Source organism: Limanda limanda, chromosome 5, assembly GCF_963576545.1.
Source record: "Limanda limanda chromosome 5, fLimLim1.1, whole genome shotgun sequence".
Taxonomy (NCBI): domain Eukaryota; kingdom Metazoa; phylum Chordata; class Actinopteri; order Pleuronectiformes; family Pleuronectidae; genus Limanda; species Limanda limanda.
In genome coordinates this window covers 21,844,007-21,870,716 of record NC_083640.1, presented here as the reverse complement: position 1 = coordinate 21,870,716, position 26,710 = coordinate 21,844,007, and the positions used below count along the sequence as shown (strand labels likewise).

Sequence of the window (26,710 nt, the reverse complement as noted above, 5' to 3'; positions counted from 1 at the left end):
TTATCTTATTTTTCCTTTTAATTTAACTATTAATTAATAATAATAGTTTATCACAGCTTTATTATGACAGATTTATCTACAAATATAAATATAAAAACGAAATTGTAATGATAATCATGACATATTTGTATCCTATTAATGTCATTATTGTTGTTGTTATTATCGTATATCCGTTTTTTTAATGATGTAATTTCCTTTTCTACAATCCCAAGTATATAATGTTATAGTTTTGGGTGAATATTAAATTGAATTTGAATTAATTAGTGACTTATAACATTTAACGTTGTTTTGAATTGTGTGCTGTTGATTCTCTGTGAGTTCATGTTGTTGTGCACTTCTCTTAATGGACTGACTGGAGAGTAAAGTAAAGTTGAGTTTCTGTTTACAGCTTATTTCTCTAGGTTTAAAACATTGTTTTCTATACAATGACCATTGTATTGATGTTTGTTGGAACTAGAGTATATAAATAAACCTGATGAGTTGTATAAACTTTACCATAAGTTATTATCAGATCTATAGCTAGTTCATCTGAAGCCCCTGTGAAGTTGATCAATTGTTTAAATCATTGATTTACTAACAAACATTTTGGTTCCACTTCCTCAAATGTGATGTTATTATTATAATTAAGATTTTAGCCCAAAAGCCAAACCGTATCAATTATTATCAATTATTAAGATGCTACATATGACGGATTGAACACATGTTGATGTTTACACACAGTAGATCATGTTTATCTGAGTAATGCTGTTTTTTTGCCTCTGCACTGGTGACACCTAGTGACCGGAGGCATTATCATTTCTGTGATATACAACCGTCCCAATCTTGTGAACACGATATCTCAAGAACCTTTTGGCCTCAGAGATGAACCGATTCGAATTTGGTGTTTGAAGGTCAAAGGTCAAATTAACCGGGACCTCACAAACCCTTTTTTTTTGCCTTGTCAACATGTCCTAAGAAACTTAATGTGATGATAAGTATTTTCTGACTGCAGAGACGCTGTTCATCTCTTCTCTAGATTATTTTCTTTACCTGTTTCTTCTTCTCATCTTCTCATATCTTTCGTTGTTATGAACTCTTCCCTCGTCCTCCTGCAGAGCCTGTGGTGCATGAGCCTCCTCACTCCCACTACAGCCCGTTCATCCTGGTCTTGAACCTGCGGGCTCACCTGTACGTCGCCATGGAGAAGAACGCCTGGCTACTGAAGCGCAGCGAGGAGCTGGAGGAGGAACGCAACTTCCTGCGCTGTCAGCTGAATCGCTTCATCGTCAGCATGAGTCCGGACGGTGAGTTGGTCAGGAAACGTGTTGTGTGGCGGTTGTGTTTTTAATATTTCATCATGATGACTCTAATTCATTCAGTGACAGAGTGGTGTGGCGACTCGCAGCGGTATATAAAGGTCCAGCCCTCTCCTCCCTCCCCCTTGACCTCCAGGTCTGGAATGACCCTAAAACGGCAGCAGGCCGTGGGGCCGCGGATCCGCCGCAGCACCACCCTCCCTGGTCGGGAAGCTTCAGACCTCATCCCTCTTTAAGGTGGAAGAATTCAACTCTAACAATGTATTTTTCATGTCTGTAGTCAAGCAGGGGTATCACGTGGAGGAGGAGAAATACTACACTGACGATGAGTTTGTGGATAAAGCTGGTTGGAATACAGTTCAGGTTTTTTCCAAAAAGCTGCTTAAGATATGTTTAAAAAAGTGTTTTTTCTATTTGTTTGTCGTGCAGCTCTTTATGTTGGTCATGAGGTTTTTCTGACATTATCAATATAACTGTCGGACTTTTTAGTCCTGACAACGTTATAGATCCCAGACTGAGTTAGTTACACCTCATGTTTTATATTCAATGAGCGATAGTATTTTCATTTATTTGTTTTTTGACTTTTTATTTTGTAATTTCTAAATTATTATTTGTAAAATATGAACATTTGATGTGTCAAAGGGATTTTTGCTTGTTCATTCATCTCATATTTAAGTTATACATTTTATTTAAGTTGACTAATGTTGTGGTGTTTTTTTGAATTTGTAATAGTTTAAAAGGTCATATTAAAAAGTAAATGACTTTTGGATATATGATGGTTTGTTTCATTATTTTGTGTCACGTTTTCCACATAAAGAAATAACAGAGAGAAGTCAACTCTTATTTTGAATTCTACATGATTCAAGTTTCAAGATTTTACATGTTCAGGGTCTTTATGATATGAGCTGAGCTGAGGAAAGAAATTAAACCGGCAGATTTTAGCTGAAAAAAGTTTGTCTTGTAATTTTAATCAATATTAATAATAACTAGTTTAATTTCGTCAAGTGACATCGACTTCACGTGAACAGGATGTCAGAGATCAGTGTATCATTAAATCATGCTCCCTGTCAAACCTGACAAGCTGATACATTGTTTTCTTTCTGTCTGAGAGGCTTACATGCACTCCAAGAATAGAAAACTCAAGGGGAAATATATTGTTTTCTAGCTAAAATAAATGTAGCCCTAGGCAACCGCCTATATCGCCTGTAGGAAAAACTCTCTTGGATGTAGTTGACACCATTCGCGATTCTTCTGTGGGGTCAGTTAAGCCCCCAGGGAGGGTGCTGGGCTGCTGCACTCTGGGGTCAATCAGACCCACGGCTGATTCCAATTGTAATCTAGAGGGGTACATAAGCAGCGCAGCAGGTGTCCCTATCAACGTTTGCCGCCCTCCCTGATGATGCCACGATATCATGTCGGCGCGTTTGCACGATTGAAACAGCTATTCTCCGAGGATACCTCCTCTGAGCCCGATGAGGACGCAAAAGAGCCTGACCGAGAAGCGGTTGGACAACCAGATGGAGTTGCAGACCGGGAAGAAGACAGAGACAACTTTAAGGACGACGTGGAGGACGACGTGGAGGAAAACTTGGATTCTGAAGTAGACGACGACGGAGACGACAAGGACTACGACCCAGTAGGGGATGATTCTGCAGATTCGTCATCCTTGGACGAAGAAGAAGAGGGACAAGACCACGGCCGACCACCACCCCAGGCACGTGCACAGATAGACCCCTAGTGGTGCTCACTTTTCCTGGATGAGAAAAGTGCCCCTTCTGCTGGAGTCCAATTTTTTCTTCATTCATCAATATTTAAGAATAAAAATTACTCTCTCTGTCATCAATTCCCCCCAAATGTGTTTTGATATCTGACGGGGCATTTATTTGAGTTCTTGTGAGAATTTCGCTCAGACATGCACTTCCTCTCTGACCCGCAGCATCAGACTAACAGGTAATGACGCTGTGTGTGAAATCCCCCGACGTTGTTTGGTGATAAATTTACCACAACATTAGCGCCGCTGAAAACATTACGTCGCAACTGGTCCGACTTTTCCTAAAAAATAAACAAACAAAAAACTCACGAAATCCTTGATTTCAAAGCCTTGTCCAGCTGTTTAGTTACGTTTGTCATGTTTAATGAAGAGATAGGGAGAGAGATGGGTGGATGACATGACGCATGATTTTTCTGTAATTAAGTGTGAATATTTATTTAAATGCATTTTACCACTTAAACCACACATTGATATGAGGCATATTATGGTACATGTGTTTTAAACTTATGATTTTGTATGAAATATCTGTTATGTTTTGATTATATTTTAAGGTGAATACGCAAAATGTCCTGCGGTGTGACCGTAACATAGGACACAAATGCTGTCCTGTAGCGCAACATGGAAAATCAGATTTTTTGAAACGGCAGTTACATGGACATCTATAGGGGTCCTTAGTTTATCCACCTACCAGGAAGCCTCACAGATGTTGGAATGTACTGTGAAGGTTGAAAGGTTACTGTTAACCTCTGATTAATTTCATAAATTTCACTCTTTCTGTCAGACAATGAATGTGTCATTTTTTGAGAGTCCTGTAGTGTGACGGTTGTAGTTCAAAATTTAAAAAATATATTTTTTAAATTAAACATATTAAGGTTAAACGGTGTTATTATTAAGTTAGCATAATAGCTAAGGTCAGTCTTCTATAGCAATGACTCAAAATTCCCACAAGGATGAAAATGAAATTATATAAAAAATCCACAGAACACTAGCAGTTTAAAAAAATTCAGCATTTGAACATTATAATTTCATAGAATTGAATCCTCATCAGAACTTTATTTAGGCAGGCAGGCAGATAATTTAAAGGCAGTTTTACTGCTCTACAAATTAGACAAGTTCACTAGTTAATTGTTTCATTTAATATCGTAATTATTGAAATGAAAGGTAGGTCTTAAGTTGAGCTACATGACAGTCTGGTGAGGAATATTGTGGTATATTATTAGTGTAATGCTGCTTATGCTTCAACTCTGTCAGAACAGAAAAAAAAAAGTGTGAACTCTGTTGTCAGCTTTATAGAGATTATGTAAGTCACTCTTGATTATTATCCACAACGTTGTTTGTCTCATTTCCAAAATTTGCAGCATAATGCAAAGCAAAGAGAGACTCCAAAAGCAGAAGGACAGGGAACTGGAAGCAGCTCAAGCAGCTCAGGGTAGCAGCTCTCGTTTATCTTGGATCAGGCCATCAACTAGTAAAACAAATGAGGGAGAATCTGTACGTTTTTATTTATTAGGGCCCGAGCACCTCCGGTGGGAGGCCCTATTGAAATTGTAAGGATTATTCTGAGCGTAGTGAATGGGCTTTTTGAGGGCTTTCCCGTGCTCAAAAAGTTTCTAAAGTTTGCAGTAAATGGGCTGGTCACAGTCAGGGGAAGAGAGGTGTTCTCATCCAAGTTTGCATTCACGCCCACCGCCACTCTGGTGTCTTACATCCCAAAGAAAAACAGGAATGTGTTGCTCCTGAGCACGCTGCACACCAAAGCCGACGTCAGCGACCACGTGGACGGGAAACCGGTCATCGTCCTGGACTACAACTGCAGCAAAGGTGCCTTGGACAACCTTGACAAGGTGAACGGAACATACAGCTGCAGGAGGATGACCTCGCCCTGGCCCCTGGTCGCCTTTCACAACATTATCGACGTCTCTTCCTACAACGCCTTTGTGATATGGAGAGAGATCAACCCAGACTGGATGATGGGAATGCTGAACAAGCGGAGGATGTTCCTAGAGCAGCTGGGAAAGGCTCTCGTTTCTCCCCCACACGGAAGAGTCCGCCGCGTTTGTGAAGGCCGTAAAACCCGTCGCCGTACAGAGTGATGTAGTCCACATAGACGCTCAACCCGAGCGTCCGGCATCTTCCACGGCCCTAGCAGCAGCCCCGCTCAGGGCGAATAAGAGGAAGAGGTGTCAGATATGCCCCAGGAAGAAAGACTGTAAAACCTGCACCGTGTGCTGCCGGTGTAAAAAATACATCTGCAAGGGCTGCTCACGTGTCCATTGCCCTACATGTGTGACCTAATATGCCGGGGGAAGCAAGGACAACACAAGGGTTATACGACCCAAGTTCCACGGTTGAAACTTTTCCCGAGCAGCCTGCTTCTCGTTTGGGCTCAAGCACTGAACAGTAGGAGACCGTGGGAGGCCCGATTGAAATTGTAACGATTATTTATTTTCAGGCAAATTAATAGGCTTTTTAAGGGCTTTAACATGCTCAAATTCTTACAAAACTTTAAAAAATATTTGAAAGTGTTGAAAATGTACTATTCTGGAGTAATTTTAAATTGGCGTGGCAAAATGTCTCAACAGCGCCCCCCTGGAACGCGTTCACATTGACCGATCTTCACAAAAATCGTAGCCCAGGTGTATCATGACCAGACAAACAAAAAGTATGCATTACGATAAACCCAACAGGAAGCCCGGCATTTTGCATTTAGTGGCCACTTTGGCCATATTCCACATTTTTTCTTTGAGGTACTTGTACCAGGGCTTTCATCCGATCAACTTCAAATTGAGATGAGTCTCTGACGACATCTACACAGAAATCATGGCTTAAATCACAGCGCCACCTGCTGGCTACAGGAAGTGACATGTTTTATACTTTGATGCACTGCTCCTGGCTGCTTAATAATATACAGCTCAAATGAGCGGAGAGAAGTCAATGGATCATGTTCAGAATTGTGACATTTCCTCAAACCCTGGAAACATTGCGGTGCGGCGAAGGATCATCCTTCGCCAAAGGACACAATGTTGTCATAACCCAACTATGCATTGTCCTATCACTACCAAACTTCTGTAAAATGATTAGAGTCAAAGCCTGAACAGCTCTATGTGTCAATATTTCCTCAGTGTCATAGCGCCACCTACTGATTCGCCATGAAACAGGAAGTGCTTTGTGAATCCAAGCTGCATTATCAGACCGGCCCCCACATGCTGACTTACTAATCACAGTCTTGGTCTGAACAGCTCCATATATTAATATTAGTTCAGGCTGATCGCACCACCTACTGATCAGTGTGAAAATTAAGTTGTTTTAACATTGTCCAATTGACACAAAAATGCTACATCAGAGCCCCTACTTGAACAGATCTATTAGTCTGTACGTAATAATACTGATGGTGCCACCTACTGGCAACAGGAAATAAGCTTTTTTACAACTATCATTTAGTTAACATAAAGTGTTCACAGTGTGATGTGCAATTGATACCATTGACCCTAATGAGCAATCAGCAGGCAAGGATGGACATCGCTCGACGGACGCAGGATATTAAGTGTTTATCCTTGCTGCAGTGCGCAATACGAATGCAACGTGGAGATACGCGCTTAGTCATTGATCGCTCTCTCCACCGACCGCAACAGGCCTCAAAAAGCATGTGCTCAGGCCCGTTCAGTGCTCCTTTGCAGCCATATTTATTATTGTAACAGAAATTAATTGGCTTTTTCATTTTTCAAACTTGCTTCTACTATTAAATATTTATTTTTCAAATATAAACGACATGGTACAATGTTTACTTCTGCTCGCTTCGTGCTTGAACCATAGACTGTATATATAGATGGACGTAGGGTCCGTGACGTCACCCGTTGGTTTCTGAAGAGTGAAAATGAGGCTTGTTCTATTTGGATTTATTATAAGCTTCTATGTTTTCTAGAGTGGTGATATCACGCAAGTAGCTGGTGACATGAATGATGGTCTGATTCTTTAACTGATGGTTCAAAACTCTTTATTTTCATCTCCATACATGCTGTGATATATGAACATAGCGTAAGAACTAGGAGGAAAACAAACAAATATTACTTCCCTTATAAACTCCATTTCATATTATCATAAACATAACAACAAATTATTATTGTGAATAATAAAGTTTCCGTATAAGCATACTTAACCCCACATTGTTAATTCAACACAACGAAAAGTGGAGCAACCCCCACCACTGTGGATTGGTGCACTCACCCTGGTTAAGGCGAGCATCCTGGTGTCCAGTTTTGAGACGCTGGGTGCACTTTTTGGATGGTGACAATCAATTAATTCACCTCGTATACGTGAAACATGTGTGGGACGGAGACTTGCAGGAACAACTTCTCTACACAAGAGAGCTGCCTACTACTATGACTGCAGAGGACATTTTAAGCTGTGTATTCTTTTTGTGATCCATCGTGTTATTACTACTTCGTTACATCCACGGATTGTCTTTTGTGAGTTTCTTTCCAACATCTGTATCGACCACATCACCCTCAGTCTTCCAGTTGTAGCGAGGGAATGATTCAACCTGTGTGATTATTTGTCTTTTGGTGATGTTGCTACGAGAGCACATGATTTTTTTCTGACAAATACTAACCTGTTACAATTTATAGAACGTCATAGAAATGATTGTTGATGATTGTTGATGCACATGTGGTTTTCCCATGCGGTGGCTCCTCTACATATGGATGATGTGTGGTCTGATGATGTTTAGTCAAAGAGTCCCTGTAAACCGGCAGCTCTTTGTTCGTGCTGATGCTCTAGAAAACATAAAAACAAAGACTAGTTTCGGGAGAGGCAATTTTTAATACTAGATCTAATTAATTAAACTAGAACACAAGTCATATCAGGTTATAAGGATACATCTATCAGAACAGTTACCCATTGACAAAGGGACGTCACCAGAAATAAATTAAGCACAATCAAAAATAATTCACAGCTTCTGGACTGAGACCAACTATAAAACACTGTACATAGAGTCAACATACAGATTTAAATGCAAAACAATGCCACCTAGTGGTGGAAGACATATTTAGATCCTATATTAAAATAAAATATGGTCTTTAAGACAGATATATTAGTATGTATGTTGTTATTTCTTATGCATTAATGTGTAATAAGCAGTTCAATGATGGTGGAGCTATTTTCTGCTTCTTTATTGTTTTGAATGCACATAAAACTGTCATGTAGAAGTATAAAATAGCATAAAATGGGAAAAAGTATGAGAAAATGTACTCAGTAACTTTCCACCACTGGTGTGAGCACACAGACCAAAGCAGAGACTTTCACAATGTAATTACTCACATCATATAAAATCAGTCTATCATTTGGAGGATCTTGATCTTAGGACAGAGGACAGAGAATACTGGAATAAAACAGCGTTTGTGTAAATATGGTATTAATCATATGACTGAGGAGAATGTGTTTCATGTTCAACAAACATTTAAACCGAATACAAAACCAAAAAGCTGTCGGACAAACTGCTCCTAGAAAGCAACAGCTTGGTGCCATGCAATCTGTGTTTGTAGCAGAACTGGAAAGTTCCAATATTTTGCGACAGCACGGCCCAGGCACCAGATGTTAGGAGCTGAGAAGACATTGGTAAATAAATCATACATCTTCTCTAATTATACATCCTGCTAGAAGTTCGTGAAACAATTCTAGACACAGGACCAAACTAATTCGTATGTCTTTTGCTATGAGTGCCACAGTCTCGATCTTCGTGTGTGCAGGGCGATTAGCCACCAGGCAGCAATGGTGTTAGCTTAATTGAGTGCATTGAATGTTTTTTTTTGGGGGGGGGGGGTATTGAATGAGAAAATACCGGGCCACGAAAACAACCTGTTTATATATCAGGCCCAGCCAATTCGCACACATTTTAAATGTGTAGCTTTAGCTAACTAGCTCCCGCAAATTTTTTTGAAATGTCCCTTGCAGAGACTAAAATTAGCTTTTTCTTTGCAGGTAGAAAAGCTTGAGGATGATTCGCTCCCAGTCATTGGGCCTGCAGATGACACTGAGATCAGATTGGACAAGGTCAGTGGCTGTTAGACCATACCTGTCCACAAGCTCCACCTGTTCATCAGACAGAAAACTGCCTTGATTACCAGAGGGTCACTATTAGTGGTGATTACTGTGCTGGAGAATCTGTTTCTGTGTCTCCTCTCATGGCTGAAATCATATCAAGATGGATTCCGTTCTAATTCTGCTGATCATCATTGGCTTCCTCTTAGCCATCGTCCTGGCCCTGGCACTGGGCGCAAATGATGTGGCCAGCTCCTTGGGGACGGTGGTGGGGTCCGGATCCCTCACCTTGGTGCAGGCATGCATCATTGCGTCTTTTGGTGAGACGCTGGGTGTTGTCGTAATGGGAGTCAAGGTGACACGGACGGAGATCCTCAACGTCATTGTCACAAACCAGACGGTGCCAGTGCTAATGGCAACAGAGGTCAGCGCCATGGTTGGTAAGTTGCTTATAGATCCAGTGAGTTGCCTCTAATGTTCAGACAATGTCCCTGCATATAAATTCAAGCTAGTAGTATTATTTTTGTAGTTTATAAGGTCTGAATAATAAGGGATTTGAGCCACTTTGTCTTGGATAAGCCTTGTTGTGTGGCTTCTTCTGTAAATGTCTTTTCATATCTGAATGAGATCATTAAATTGTCTAAAGGCTAAAAGGTATTAAATTAACAGATATAAGGAGTCAAAGAAGGTTCACTTTCCATGTCAGAAAAAGGGGAATCATAGCTGAGTAATCTGATAATGAAATAATTGTCAGCTGAAGCTCTTAAAATAAAAACTAAACCTCACCGCTGTGCAGTGTTCGCAAGCTGACATTTCTCCAGGATGGCCTGCTGCTGATGCTGTTGGTTAAATAAGTTACATAAGTTCATGTGCCGACCGTTGATAGAACCAGGATGAAATTTCAACTACTTCTCAATGAAATATTAGCTCCACGTCGGCTCAGCGGTCTGGCTGATAATCTCCACCCTCCTCAAACTGCCAGTAGCGACGATGCAGTGCACGATCAGCGCCACCATCGGCGCCATCCTGGTGGACGTCGGCAGCACGGGCGTTAACTGGACCAGCATCATCTGGATCGGTAATACGGTTCAGCTGGTTTGAGACCAGTTTGTGTGTATTTATACTGTTTGTCTGCTCATTTAAATCCATGGCATGCACATACAGTGCACTGTTTGTACATTACATTGCTATTACTGGTGTAGCTGCCACTTTCCCATTGAAACCAGACCAAATAACAACACAGTGAGGTATTTCCACCACAGCTACAGATTAATTTTGACTCCAGAAAAGTTTCTAAACTCTGAAGCACAAACAGTCATCATCAGAGTCTGTAAGATGACTCGCGGGACCATTTTATAACCCAAGTGTTCATTTTTAAATGAAGCAGAGGTTACAGTTTCTCCCCTACTAGGATACTCAATAGACCAGCATGCAACGGGACTAAGCTGGGACATGTGCGTCAGTACTGATGGCACTGCCTGCATGACAGGAAAAAACTCAGGGGTTGTGAGGAGAATACTTGAGAAAGCGCAAAATGCAACTTGGAACCATTGTTTTTTGCATGAAATTAAATCACAAACACAATAACTCAAAGGAACAAACTGAAAATAAAATCAAAAAATGAAAGCAAGTGATGCTAGCCTACTGACGACGTTTCAACCCTCTTGGGTCTCGTTCAGGTCTTATTAAGCATGTGAAAAAGCAAAATATTTCTATCTGAGCTGTGAGGTCCTTCCACTCCAACGTTCAGAGCTAGAGTGAGTGAGGAGACTGAGGGTTGCTCTATTTAAAGGCTGCCTCTCACAGACTCCTCCCTCTTGTCTATTCCACCCTGATCCTTTAACTCTATAACTGTTAATTAAAATAAACATATATATATATTATCATTCATGATACCGTGTAACTATGAATATATTATATTTTATTGGACTTAAGTGATACATTTCTTTACATTTTATTTAAAATAAAATTGTAACTTGTGACTTTAAATGAATTTTCCAATCGAGAAACTGTGATTGTTTTTACTCACATCAAATCACATATTAATTTGATTATCTACATTCATGTATTGATTTTGTAATAAATCATGTTGTTATTACTACTTTGTGAAGTCTACGAATTGTCTTTTGTGAGTTTCTGTCTTGTTCTGATGAACTTAAGTCTTGATTATAAGTCTGAAGAACAAACTGGTGTCAGATGTGATGACAGTGAAGACACTGATACAGACTCCTGACTAAGTATAAGGCCATTTCTGTGAATAAGCATCCACACTGCTGTCGCTACCTTCATCACTGAGTGTTGGTGGAGTCCTCATCACCATCATCTTAGCTTTAACAAATGTTCAAACACTGGACTCAGAAGTTTAGCTGATTTCTTCGTAGAATATAAATCCAGCCTGAGGATGAATTACACAAAATGAACATGAATCAAAATCAAACTGCGAGTAGGTGTGTGCGATGTCTCAACGTCTCCGCTCATCCGCGTCTACAAACTTTTCAACCAAATATAAAACCAAAAAGCTGTCGGTGCTGCGTTCAAGGTCGATCACGACAAACTGCTCCTAGAAAGCAACAGCTTGGTGCCACGCAAATTGTGTTTGTAGATTTGTGGTAGAACTGGAGTTCCAATATTTATCGACAGCACGGCCCAGGCACCAGACGTTAGGAGCTGAGAAGACATTGGTAAATAAATCATACATCTTCTCTAATTATACATCCTGCTATAAGTTCGTGAAACACTTCTAGACACAGTACCAAACTAATTCCTATGTCTTTTGCTATGAGTCCCACAGTCTCGATCTTCGTGTGTGCAGGGCGATTAGCCACCAAGTTAGCCAACTAATGGCAGCAATGGTGTTAGCTTAATTGAGTGCATTGAATGTTTCATGGGGGGGGGGGTATTGAATTGGAGAAAATACCGGGTCACAAAAACAACCTGTTTATATATCTGGCCCAGCCAAATCGCACACATTTTTTCACACTGGGCGCCGATGATGTGGCCAATTCGTTCGGCACGGCGGTGGGTTCCGGTGCGCTCACCTTGGTGCAGGCGTGCATTCTGGCGTCCATTTTTGAGACGCTGGGTGCCACACTGCTGGGTGCCAAGGTGGGCGAGATGGTACTACGGACAGGCATCATAGACGTCCATCTGTACAATGAGACCGTGCCATTGGTCATGGCAGGGGAGGTCAGCGCCATGGTCGGTAAGTTGCTTATAGATCCAATGAGTTGCCTCTAATGTTCAGACACTGATACTGCATATAAATTTAAGCTATTATTATTATTATTGTAGTTTATAAGGTGTCAATAATAAGGGATTTGAGCCACTTTGACTTGGATAAGCCTTGTTGTGTGGCTTCTTCTGTAAATGTCATTTCATATCTGAATGAGATCATTAAATTGCCTAAAGGCTTAAAGGTATTAAATTAACAGATATAAGAAGTCAAAGAAGGTTCACTTTCCATGTCAGAAAAATGGTAATCACAGATGAGTAATCTGATAATGAAATAATTGTCAGCTGAAGCTCTAAAAATAAAAACTAAACCTCACCGCTGTGCAGTGTGACTTTGTTCAAGGATGGCCTGCTGCTGTTGGATAAATAAGTTACATGAGTTCATGTGCCGACCCTCGATAGAACCAGGATGAAATTTCATCTACTTCTCAATGAACAATTAGCTCCAGGCTCTGGTCTGGCTGCTAATCTGCACTGTCCTGAAACGGCCCATCTCTGGGACCCACTGCGTTGTCGGCGCCACCATCGGCTTCTCCATGATGGCCGTCGGCAAAAAGGGCATACAATGGATTCAGCTTGTCAAGATCGGTAATACGGTTCAGCTGGTTTGAGACCAGTTTGTGTGTATTTATACCGTTTGTCTTCTCATTTAGATCCATGGCATACACATACAGTTCACTGTTATACATTACATTGCTATTACAGGTGTAGCTGCCACTTTCCCATTGAAACCAGACCAAATAACAACACAGTGAGGTATTTCCACCAAAGCTACAGATTAATTTCGACTCCAGAAAAGTTTCTAAACTCTGAAGCACAAACAGTCATCATCAGAGTCTGTAAGATGACTCCCGGGACCAAGTGGTCATTTTTTTAAATGACGCAGAGGTTAGCCACCAAGCTAGCCAACTAATGGCAGCAATGGTGTTAGCTCCAGCAAATTTATGAAATGTCCCTTGCAGAGACTTAAATTAGCTTGTTCTTTGCAGGAAGAAAAGCTTGAGGATGATTCGCTCCCAGTCATTGGGCCTGCAGATGCCACTGAGTTCAGATTGGACAAGGTCAGTGGCTGTTAGACCATACCTGTCCCCAAGCTCCACCTCTTCATCAGAGACAGAAAACCGCCTTGATTACCAGAGGGTCACTATTAGTGGTGATAATTGTGCTGGAGTAAGTACTGTAAACCCCAGCATTAACCTCTGATCATTAGAGTTAGAGAAATGAATGGCCTTGCAGATTTAAATATACATACGTAAGCTTTGTTTTACAACTATCATTCAATTTACGTAAAACCAAAGTATCAGGCTAATTATGGCACCAGAGGCAAAGATATGGGATTATCAAAATTCTTAAAGACACAGCCTGAGGTTACCGTCAGTGTCTGCTCCACATTTTATGACGATTTAACAGAGTTGTCATGGAGACAATCTCAAGCTCATTGTGTTACTGGGGTAAAGATGAAGGTGTCACTGAAGTTCACATGATTCATCACCTGGATTCCGCTGATCCACAGAGGAGGCTCGACTTCGTCACTCACAGAGCCGGATAAAAAACACCTGTGTCAGCTCTCGGATATACAACTAATATTCCTTGGCACTGACCTGCCTGCTTGTAAAGGGGAAGGAAAACATGCTACCACACCCAGGAAATTCCAGCAGGTCCTTTATTTGAGCTCTAACTGAATTATCACTGACCAACCATCTGCCTGTGTGTTGACTCGGTTTCCATAGTCACCAACAAAAGCTGGCGGCCCACCTCAGTGCCACCGAAACTATCAAGCTCACCACACCCACAGAAATGTATTTTCATCCCAGGAATGAACGTATGAGTTTTTATGATTGTTTTATTTGTGTTTAAATAGCCATCTCTGCCACGGTGATTGCACTCACTCACACACATACTGACACACACACGCGCACTCACTCACACACACATACTGACACACACATGCGCACTCACTCACACACACATACTGACACATGTGCACACACAGAAGAGTAAATGTTTAGCTGGTCTTGAATCACCTGTGTTTGTCGGATGTGTTGCCCACCTGGCCTCACCTTTGCCTCATTATGACGCAACAGCACGCAAACACACTCACACACACACTCACAGTGAAACTTTCTTTTATGAAGGTAAGTGGAAACTGCTACTTACCGGCAGCAGGTGAGTCAGAGTCTTGTACAACACAGATATAAGATTATAAGGTATTGATACAGACCTAAAGGAAAGTTTTATGCTTCTAAAAGAGATGGTTTTATGAATACACTTTGTATTGTACAAGTGGAATCCGGGGGAACCACCTTACACATCAACTGTGTCCCAAAATGTCAACGTTAAAAGAAAGTTCTTAAATGATTAAATTAGCTGGAAGAATGTCCGGTCACTGTTTTCCCACCTAAACACCGTCAGATATTCCTTCTTAATATGCTGAACCCTTGTTGAAATTGAAAGTTAATATATAATGTGAACACGTGAAGATGAGTTTTAAACTCCAGGACCAAAATGCACTGAATGGAAACAGGGATTAACATGATCACAGATCATTTTGGCATCTGTGGACTTTTGTTGTGCTACAAAGAAGTTGCTTCACCCTCAGTATGGACAGGAACAATATTAGTAATAATACAAATCAGAACCCATCCTCCTGAGGTGACTGATGCCAGATTCAAACAGGATATAAGCAACAATGATCCACAGAGGAGCAAATGTCCATCTTCTAAGCAGCTCCTGAAGGATATCATCTGATCCAACCCTCCAACCAGAGGCCCTTCGTGAGGTGTCCCACCTCCACGCCCCATTCCTCATCCCCACCACCAGTATCTTGGCTCCGTGGTTAAAGCTTCAGTGTGTAAGATTAAAGTGAAAAGGATTAATTGGCAGAAATTGACTGTAAAATAATCCTGGTGATGTTTTTCGCTGGTGTGTTTCATCTAATTCGTACAAATAATGGTTTTCTTTACCCTAGAATGAGCCCTCTGTATTTAAACACCATACATTTGCATCGGGAGCGGGTCCGCTTTACTAAGGCTGCCATGTTTTTTTTGGAGTAGCCCAGACTGGACAAACTAAACATCTTTTGAGTTTTTATGACAACTGCAGGCTACCACAGGTTCTCCTTCATGTTTGGAAGGGGAGGATGAGGTGAGGGGTATTCAGCTTCAACGTGCAACTTCACCACTAGATATCACTAAATTCTACACACTGAACCTTTAAGTCGAAATGAAGAACCTAATTCACCAGACCACTTTCATGGTGTTTTACTTTCTCAGCTTCAGTCTCTTTCTACTGTCCGTCCATCTATTATTCTTTTATTGATAATATAGTAGATTATAAATAGTATATTGTAGAGCTGTCAATTTTATAGTCTCCAATTAACCCCAGAACAAACTCATTTCACTACTGAGACATTCCAGTCTCTCAGGCATTCGTGTTGCTTCCATGATCAGTGAATTCCTTTGTGATGTCACAGACTTTTTCTCTCAGGGTTATTTTTGTCTGCTGAATCTGTGTTTGGCTTAGAGGTCGAGGTAATTGTGCGAGCAGGCTGCTGTGGTATGGGATGCGACCAGAGATGGGAATGTAAGCTCAACAGTCATATGAATGAGACTTTGACATAACACTGACACACTTTATTGGCAATGTAATTCCATCCCTTTTCCAGACTGAGATGAAGAGCGTTTCTCTGACCTAAAACAACAGCGGTGCAATAAATAAAACCAAACCTACAGATCATCAAAAGGCTGAATGCTCAGCATCCACACATAATACACATCATAACAATGATCCGACACACAAACACTCATGCAGTCATCAGCAAATAAATAATAATCACACTAAATAAATTAAATTCTAACAGGTATTTAACAGTGTTTGTTTCTGTTACACGGCATCTAATGAAGCAATGGATCGATTCTACTTCTTCTTCAGATCCTCAGACTCCTGTGGCCTCTTTCATCCTGCAGCCGGCTGAGACACAGAGAGGGCAAAGGTCAGTAAGTACACAAACAAACAAGCAATTCAAATTTTAAATGGAAACATTTACAATCATGCATCAGTTATTTTGAAATGGCTTAAAAGAATGCACTGAAATAAAGCATTGAAAGTAAAAAATCATAAAATAATGTATCCAGATGAAGTTTCTCGTAAGTGTCAATAGATGATCTTGAAATGTAAATGTAATGTTTAACTAACGTAAGTTTATGTTATGTTACAGTTTAAGACAGTGGCACTTTTTAATGGATTATTCCAGTGTATTACATCATGTTATGCATTACATATTGTACTTGACTATTATAACTGTCAATGCTAATAACATGATACTCATCAAATTACTATCTTAGATTAGAATTCAGCATAATCGCAAAAATAAGTGAAAAAATATGGGTAATATGAGGATTAAACAAATCTCAAAACACAAATACATTTGTGATAAAATAACAAGGGAAAAATTATCATTCACTGTTCAGTGAATTCATTCGTCACAGTTTAAAAACTAACTGTATTATTGTATTAACTTTCGCAGTTTCCGATTTAGCTTTAATGCCAAATAAATGTTTAAATCATCTTTCAACCATGACACAGCCCATATAGTATCTAGTCCAGAGAGAAAAGTTTCATCATGACAACCATTCAAAATGAAGTAATTATCTGAAATGATTAAAAACCTGCAAACTACTACACTGTCATTCTGGCTGTGTCTTATGTGTGAGTCAGACTTGCTCCTCTCAGAGTTGACATGCAGACAAGGAGAATGCTGCACGGCCACATTGTTTGTCTCAAGGATGACATTTCTTAGTGTGTCTAAACACGTGAAGTCTGCGACTCTGCGTGTGTGAGTTGCTCAGTGAGATCTGACCACATGTAAGTGGAGTAATCAGGATCTTGCCACAAAGTCCTCACGTGTACAGTCAGTGTGTCAGTGGTGTAATTGTTTGGATGCACGGGTGAATGTGTTGGATCAATCTTTTTCCTTTACGCTGGTATGAAGCTCGGGACGGGCCGAGACACCTCCCAGGCTAATCCTCACTAATTCCTCTAGTGGGGATTTCTCTTTGCATGATGCAACTTGCTGTGCTCAAAAACAACAACAGGCGTGCGTCTTTCTGTCACTCTCTGAGCCCACTCCTTCCTGTTTGGCTTAAGGATGACACGAGCAGAGGCAGGACCCCTCCCTCAGGACTCAGGCAAGAGGAAGTGCATCACCAAACTAGGGCTTGCCTTGGGATGACACTTGAAGTCTGACACAAAACTGAAATGTGCATTCGATGGCTACACAAAAGACTGCACGCATAGAAAATAAATATTTTGGGCAGGTTAACCACTGGGTTCCCTGGACCAAACTATGTAGTTGGTTTCCCAATGCCCTTCACAATAGATGGCAGGAACCCAGTTCAGTCAGACAACTCACGTTCACATTTTTTTGCAGCAGTAGAACAGGTTTAGTGTTTGGCGTCTAGGCTCCAACTTAATCACTCCCCCTTGTGATTACACAGGAATGATGGGAGTGATGAGCAAACACATGTAACCCCCGTTGGAGCCTACAGGTGGATGCTTCGGTGGTGGAGGGGCTGAAGCAACCGGCAGCAATACTGCAGCAGCAGTGCAAGCAAAGGGGTCACATGATTGGACCAGCGCGGCTCTAGTTGGCCGCCTGAACTAGCTCGCAGGCTTCCCTCCATTAGTGACCAAAGCGATTGATTGGTCGATTGAAAGAAATCCAGTTGCTGACAGCTTGATGGTTGCTAAGCTAAGATTGGACCGTCGCTAGTATTGACATGTTAATGAATGATTTTCAACACAATTTATGAAGAAAAACAAAATTGAAAAATCATCAATGACGTGACATTTACCTCATGGTGACCCTGCGCCCTCACACCATCACGTCAGGGAGAGGTTTCTGTAACTTCTCCTGCTCCGCCCCAGTTCCCAGGAAGGATGCCAGGTAGGTCTTATGTGACCTGTAACTGCAAAACACAATCAACATGAGTATAACAGCGTTGTGACATCAGATTATCACAGTAAAAGGTATTGAAAGGCACAGAGACATCATCAGACAAATGAAATACAACTCTTTGTTGTGTTTTGGCAACAATGTCTTGAAATGAAAGCCCATAAAATGTATGAACCTGTTTTCAGTTTCCATTTTAATCAGCTGCTGAAGTGGACGAAGTTGCACCGTCATAAATTCAAGCCTTCTTTCTCTCTACCTCCTCACTTCAGTATTAATGACTCACTCACCGGGTGCTTTTCATATTTGATCTCTCTTGGACTATTGACTTTGTCCCACATTCAAACAATATCTGTGATGTGGTTACACATTGATAAGGAACTTTCGATAATACGGAAAATGAGTTGTCACACTGTTTTAAGTAAGAGATAAGGGGTTAAAGTCAGGTGTGAGTGAAACATGCATTCATCAACGTAACAACGTTTCCAGTGAAATTACAGATTTCACAGCTATTGCTTCATGTTGTGTAACAATGAACATCATTTTCATATTGCCAGAAAACAGCACTTGGCTAAGAAGCCTATTCGAGAGAAAACAAGTTTCAGGCACTCACTTCAATTTCCGGACCTGGACTCTACTTTTTTTTTATTTGAAAGTCAATGACTCAGAAGTTGCAAGAGGACTTTTTTTTGGCCCTTGGTAAAACCATACGGCAAAGATGGTGTGAGATAACAGCTGTTAAAACATATTCCTGCAGAGACACAGCCCCAATTTACATGGTCGGGGAAAGGTGACGAGTGACGGGTCCTGATAAGAATCACTATCTGGCTATTAAATGAGGATATGAGACACAGATCTACAGCCTGAATGAGGCATGAACAGTGTAGGCGTGTTAGGGTGTGTTAGTATGTGCCCTCTGATGTGTCAGTGCGTCCAGATGCCAAGTGTTTCTGGGCAGGATGTGTGGATTGTATTGTGTGTTTGGATTCGTCAGGTTGTGGATGTTTGCACAGGTTCGATCAACTTCAATAATCTGCAATGTATCAGTTTTTAAAGGTTAAAATAGAATAAGGGCACTTTTGGTCTTTTTGTTTAAACATCCCTACATTGTATAGCCAGAGTTTCTTGTTAGAATTCTCATTATCTCATTAATACATTATGGAATAAATAAAGACCCCTAAAGGTGGGTTTAAAGTCAATTGTACTTGTAAAAGACAAATAAAGTAGTAAAATAAAACTTAAACGATTTATTTAATAGTTCAAGGGCTATAAATGTTTTTTTTGTTTTGTTTTATTGGTCTATTGTGAAATTCTTAAAGCTTGAGCAGGGTATAACTTGCAGTTGAGGTACACATGAAGCCGCCACCATTATCTTTTCACTTGTCAATCAGCAGTTTTATCACAATATCTCTCACTGGCTTCCCGCCCTGAAACATTACTCATCCCTCTGGAAACACTGCAGCCAAGTAAAGGAGGCCAGGTCCCAGCTTGGACCTGAGCCTTCAGAGGAGCTTTGTGCACTTTTATTCAGGCTTCAGTAAGAGAAACATTCAAAGGCTGCAGGTAATTCAGAATCCTGCTGCCAGGTTTTTAACACGTGCTTTGGAAAGTGACCACATCAAACCAATTCTTGCTGCTCTCCACTGGCTATTCCTGTGATTTTAAGATTTTACTGGTTGATTTTATGGTTGTGGTCAGGCTCTAGATTTGTGAGTTCTTAACCCCCCCCCATCAGTTCCCAAACCTCAACTGGTCACAAGAGGTCCTTTACCGGGCCTTCGCTGTCCGGGCTCCTCAAGTCTGGAACTCAGTATCGTCTTTTAAATCTCTTCTTAAGACTCATTTTTAATGGCCTATCTTTAAACTGTCGGGATTTGTTTTTTAACAAATGTTTTCATATTATTTTATATTGTTATTATTTCTGGATCTTGCATGATTTGTTTTTGTAAACCACTTTGTGTGTTTGGTTTTGAAAGTTGCTGGATAAAAAGTTATTATATACTCACTGAGCACAGGTCATGAGCAGGATGGCGATGCAGCTGATGACTGACAGCACCACAGCGATGATCACCAAGACCGTCTGAACCAACTCGGTGTTGCTGCTCCCTTCGGACTTGGTTCTAGAGGTCCCCAGAGTTTGGATCCCACAGCGATCGCCATCATAGCCCTTCATACATCTGCAGAACAAGACAAGAAATAGATAAACCAAGCAGGTTATTTAGCTAATAACGAAGAAAAGGGCTAATGCAGCAATCGATGAGTCACCAGGGATTGAAAGAGTCATTTGTTTGGATGAAGGACACATGGAAAACCCAAAGTGAGCGGCTGCTGTACTCACATGCACACTGGCTCCCGCAGTTCCTCGATGTGTTTGCAGTAACCGTGAATACAGTAGCCCAGGTGGGTGGAGGTGCAGGGATCCTCTGTGGTGCTGAAGGCCGACATGACGCTGCTGGTGAGGCTCGCGTGACCGGGGTTATGTGAAGTTGTGGCTTTGCTCCCTTGCTTGTTCTTGTTCTTCTTCTTGCCTCTGCCGTTGCCGTTGACCCTCATCTTCCTCGTCCTCTCATTTGTACTGTGAGGTGACTCTGTAAATTTCAAGTTTGTAACATCAACGTTAGGTACTGACTGAGTTTAAACATCACAGATTTAAATGGTTTACAATTTAGGTACGGCAATAACAGAGATCTATTTCGGCTCAAAAAAAAGGGGAGCGTTTTCTTGGAAAGAGTTTTAGTTATGATCTATAAGTCAACATTCACACTTGGAGGTTTCTACTTACGTCCAAGCAAAGTAATGAATGTATTTCAATTCAAGATGTATATGTAAGTCAAGAAAATCCCGAGTATATCATTGACTTTTATTCCCATCTATTTAAAAACTATTTACGGATGGAAGACGTCTTTTATTTTGCTCTTTTCAAAATGTCCTGACACCTTTTTTATTCAACTTAAGATGGCATCAATTTTTTCACTTCTCTGTTGCATTTAGAATAAAGTATATCTACTGATCACAAATGTAATTATTTGATTATCTCAGCTTCAACCAGAGTTCCCCGGCATGAGGACGGTCTTACCAGTAGTTTTGCCACCTCCTGAAAGATCACCACCACTCCCATTTTCAGCCTGCAAATTCTGGAGGCCCTCTCCGGAACCTGGACCCTGAGTCACTCCGATTAATTCACTGGAGTGTGTGGTCTCAGATCCCTGAAGTCTGCAGACGACTGTAAATTCAACAGAACGAGTGAGATAACATCAAGCATGCACAGAGATATAAGGGGGGGTAAGCAGTAAGGAGCAGTCGGGGTCAAAGTTCACAACAGTTCACAACAAGACAAGTTAGAAACCAAACTCAGATCGGACGCACACATTAAAGTTGGCAGCCGGTTCTTTTATTCTTCTTCTATGGTCACAGGAACCTACAGTATGGTTGCTTAGTTACTTTCCGTTGGTTCTGTGCTCAGAAATCATTGCCCATTACATCTGACTCACCCATTCATCTGAAATTATGGAGCGCGATCGGAGCTTGTGAATGACATACTCGCTGCTTTTAAACTAAAACCAGTACAACCAGTCCACATCCAGAGTGGCAGTGTAACCGAACGCATCATCCTAACCACAAGAGAAGAGTGTTGAATAACAGTCAAACACTATGGTGATTTCAAACATGTTGACCTTTCACTGCGTCTGGTGCTGTGGTGCGGTGGTAGTGATTCGCTCCCAAATTCTTCTCTTTGAAACAAATAATATCTCCTTCCTGCCCGACACGTCCTCACTTGCAGACACATGTCTTCCTCTACCCCCATCATCCTCTTGCCCTTTTTACATTTCACCTCTTTGCCTTTTCATCTTTTTACAGGAACTGCACACACACAGACACACACACAAAAGTACAAAAATAGTACAAGTCCAGACTTACCGGAGCAAAGGAGGCAGGTGAGGATGAGCGGGTTCATATCCTAGGGAGAGTGTTATGTGTTTGACAGCCCTGCACAAATGTGTTGATCCGTGTGTGAGTGTGTGTGTCTGTTTGTCCCCTGCTGATAGAGATTGTGCTTTGCTCTCTTTACCTTCGGTGGGTGCAGCTTTTATGGAGCAACGCCTGCCTCTCAACTCCAAGGAGAAGGAAGGGTGTGTGTGTGTGACTGTGTGTGTGTTTGTGTGTGTGAGAGAGAGAGAGAGAGGGAGAGAGAGAGAGAGAGAGAGAGAGAGCAGACCCAATGTGTGAGTGAATAAGCAAGAGAGTTAAAAGTAAAAAAAAAAAGGTGTGTGAAAGGGGAGGGGGGGGATTAATCTGCCCTGGGCAACACATTTGCACCCTATGTTCTCGCACATGACTTCAGTCTGAGTGAGGTCAAGACAAACACATACACACACACACACACACACACACATACACACACGCACACACACACACACACACACACACACACTGCAGTTTGATGTATTCTGACTTGTTTCTTGTCACCATTAAAACACACACAAACATTGTTCCTGCTGATTTAATTGTTATGGCTTCCTCGCTTCTCCCTCTGTGGTCACGAATGTACCATAATTACAGCTTGTGACACACACTCATTCACATAAACACACACTTCTATCTTTGTGAGGACACTCTCTAACATAAAGTATTCCGTAGCCCTGTATCCTGAGGCTAAAAAAAGAATTTAATGCATAACCCCAACACCAATCATGATGATAAACCTATTTCTCTGTAAAGTACAAATACATACATTAATAATACAAGTACAATCCAAACATGTATGCTTCTATCTTTGTGTTGTCCATGCGTGCCCGTGGCCCTAAAAACAGCCAATCAGAGGGCGGCATTTTAACCCCAACCTAACATGACGTTAAACCGCGTCCTGATCCTGAGGCAGGCCTTGATGGTTGGTTTGTTAGAATGTGAGGATCTGACGACATGTACTCACAATGAACAATCTTACAAGTACACACACACACAAACACACACACAAAAATACACTCATAGGACTTTATAAGGTGAAAATCTGGTGTCTACTTACTGTTAACTCAAAAAAACATTATCCAGCTATTGGTATCATTAGTATGTGTTTATAACCAAAACCGTTCTGGACAAGAAAGTTGTCAATAGCACTAACCTGGTTAAAAGGCAAATAATAGTAATAATCAAAGGTTTTAAAGGAAAATGACATTTTTGTATGATTTATGATTGGTATCATTAACAGTTGATAGGAAATTGTGAGAGTGAGCTAGAAATAGTTGCATGAACAAAGTCGGCTCCATAATCTTATTTTTTGCTGAGATAAGTCGATTTACACAATCAGTGTTGTGTCTTTAATGGTTAACAGCAGAATAGCTTCTGTTTTTAAGCATACGTTGTTTTTCAAATGTAGTCGCTGGTTCAAACACACCTAATCTGTTATTTTAACCTTACGTGTACGTTTTGTATTGTTCCACAAGTTGTCTTATCGTGTGTGTGGTTTGACATAGTGTTACTATTTTAGTAACCGCAATGTGACCAAGAGCAGACCTGACGACTTGAGTGGGGATGCTGCACAGAAGGGCGTGTTGACTGTTGTTTTGTCTGCAGGCTGAGGTTGTCCCGGCGTGCGTGCTCCACTGGAATCCAGCAGTAGCCCTCTAGGAATGCTGGGAAGCCTCTCCATCTCATTCCTCTGGCCCAACAACGACCAGCAGCTCCTGACAAACTTTGTTTATAGCGGCCGTGGAATCGCACTGTTTGGATTATCTGAAATGGCATTGAGGATACGTGATATGAATGTGCGGAAAGTCTGACACACGCTCACAGCAGCCACCCACTGTAAACACATCGGTTGGAGGGTGAAAAACTGTGACACACAAATACAGACAGATCTACTTGGATACAAATTGAAATGATGCATTTTAGACAAAAACTTGCAAATGCAGAATAATTCCTAAAATTGAGTCTAAACACCCACCAGCGGCTCTGTGAGGTTCTAGAGGAAAAGTTAAAAGTTCATTACTACGTGGGCAGCGGTGGCTCTGGAGGTAGTGGTCTTCGGGTCGGCAGTTTGATCCCAGTCTTCCCCCATTTCGCATGCATAACTGTCCTTTGGCAAGATAATGTACCCAGAATAGCTGCTGCCGGCTGTGCCCACAGTGTGTGACCGATGTGTAATGGAGAAAGTGCAGGACATATATGCACTGAATAAATGTGATGGGAATGTGTGAATGGCGAAAAATGTAACTGTATAAAACTTTCTGGGTGGTAATCAAGACTAGGAAAGCTTTATATAAAAACAGACCATATAATATTTTATATTTATCCTGATGGGTTCGTTAGTTTTTATTTTGGAGTTCATAGTAAATTATCCAAGTTATCAAAATATTTAACAACATTTTAATAGAGGAGTATTGTAGGAAAGACTGTATGGTTCATCCTCTGGGCACCATGAATGTCTGTAAATGTCGTGGTAATCCATCGGGTCGTTGTGAGCCGTGCTGCTAGTGTGGAAAACACAAACAACACATGAACTGAACCAGCCTCGAGCAGCAAATCAAATGTGCTCGTCATGGCACACGTGGACATTTTGTTTTGTGTGAGGACACGCAAAGATGCGGCTTAGTCGAGCTTCCACCACATTACTCACTGCATGAGCAAACTTCCTACTACTTACTTAATTATGCAATATGAGTTAGTTACCGGTAATGAGGAAACCGGAGATTACAGAGACATTTCCTGGGATATTTTTATCCACACGTTTTAAATTTAGAACAACAAAAGACACGGAGTGGGCGTGTTTGTGCGTCTTTGTGTGTGTATGTGTGTAAGTGCAGCGTCTGCAGTTGAGTTCATGTTTATGTGCGTTCACTGCTCTTCATTTGCATGCAAAAGACATAAACATGATGCAGGCCGGGGAACGAAACGGCTCATTGACCCTGGTTGAAGCACTGATGATGGTGCAGAGACTATAATGATGTTACTGGTTAACTTGACACCGGATACCCGCCCTCACCGCGTCAGATGATGACTGCTACACTCAAAAAACCTCAAGTGTCAGTTTGCATTATATAAACTTCAAATAACCATGAAACTTTAAATGTTGTTTTAATGTTTTAACTTGACAATACTTTACTTTGAGTCTTTTGTAAGCAGTGAATTTACATTCGATAAATGGTTATAAAACAAAGTAACTGAGTTGAAAGTGGATACAAGTAGTCATTAATGCCTTGTCAGTCAAGTGTAGGTTAAAGTAAAACACTGAATATTTTCCGTAAAAAATATGTATTTGTTGACATTTACTGTACTTTAATAAACAACTATAGAAGCTTTAAGTCGTGTATGTAGTCCTGTAGGATGCATATGTACCTGGAAAAATGCATTTTGAGTGATGTATGATGACATTTTCTGATCAATATAAGCTTGAGATTGTCTTTGGATCATATTTTAGTTGACCTTCACCTTTGACCTTTGACCCAAACAAGTCAATCACCTGGAGATACCCTCCCAAGTATTAATTCCACCAAGTTTGGCAAGGACACCCACACACACAGCTCGTGCGCAGGGTTACAAACTTTTAATTTTAAAATCCTTGCGTCAATATAGTTTAATCCGAGGGATCAAGGTGTCTGCCACACTTTATTGTTTTGTCATCTCCTCTCACCACTCTCGTGCGAAACAAGACAAACAGTAAGTGTCAACGTGAATCACTGATCCTCATAATGTTGTTGCACCTAGGGTCAGTAAATGTTACTCACATTAAAATGTTACTCACCAAACTGTAGAGTCATTCATCCATCCATCCATTCATCCATCCATTCATTCATTCATCCATCCATCCATCCATCCATTCATTCATTCATTCATCCATCCATCCATCCATCCATCTATCCATCCATCCATCCATTCATCCATCCATCCATCCATCCATCCATCCATCCATCCATCCATTCATTCATTCATCTATCCATCTATCCATCCTTCCATTCATCCATCCAGACAAAATATCAGAAGTGTGCAGGTTTTTATGAGTTTGTGTGTGTAAAGGAATGTGTGCGTGTTTGCATAAAGTAAGGAGTTAAAATGTAGGAACGCACAGTTTTTTTTTCTTTTCAAAATTGTTAATATTCTTTTAGTATATATAGTTATAGTATAGTAAGTATGAGCAGTAAATTTGAAAGGCATTGGCTTTAATTCACTTTATTTTATTCAACATGTTTTCGTGGTACACGTACAGCTGATACTGCAATTTCAAAAATGTCATGGGAAAAGTTACTGTCATCGTTCAGGTTTGGTGATATCTGTGTGGACCTTGGTTTTTCATGAGATATTTTCAAACTATTGATCTCACGGAAGAAAAATGTGAAAACTAAAGTCTCTCGGCTATAACCTTCACACAATGACACCATGTGAAGACATTAATAGATAAAAAAAATTAATCATGTTTTCACTGTTGCAGCAGTA

The 26,710-nt window shown here is 40.9% G+C and overlaps 1 protein-coding gene across 1 annotated transcript; it reads right to left on the bottom strand.

The window, feature by feature from the left end:
- Positions 1–18,205: 18,205 nt before the first annotated feature.
- On the bottom strand, positions 18,206–22,238 carry areg (amphiregulin). Its single transcript, XM_061071919.1, has 5 exons — positions 22,202–22,238; positions 21,360–21,506; positions 20,622–20,871; positions 20,290–20,460; positions 18,206–18,299 (listed from the first exon to the last, which is right to left on the bottom strand). The coding sequence occupies exons 1-5, from the start codon at positions 22,236–22,238 to the stop codon at positions 18,206–18,208; spliced, it is 699 nt and encodes a 232-aa protein (XP_060927902.1).
- Between the last annotated feature and the right edge of the window lie 4,472 nt (positions 22,239–26,710).

Bases quoted from the DNA above. Each gene is read 5' to 3' on its own strand.
- areg (XM_061071919.1), bottom strand. From the start codon at position 22,238: ATGAACCCGCTCATCCTCACCTGCCTCCTTTGCTCCG. The intron at 20,872-21,359 runs GTAAGACCGTCC...TGAAATTTACAG, and splicing joins AGGAGGTGGCAAAACTACTG to AGTCACCTCACAGTACAAAT. The intron at 20,461-20,621 runs GTGAGTACAGCA...CTTGTTCTGCAG, and splicing joins CTGCGGGAGCCAGTGTGCAT to ATGTATGAAGGGCTATGATG.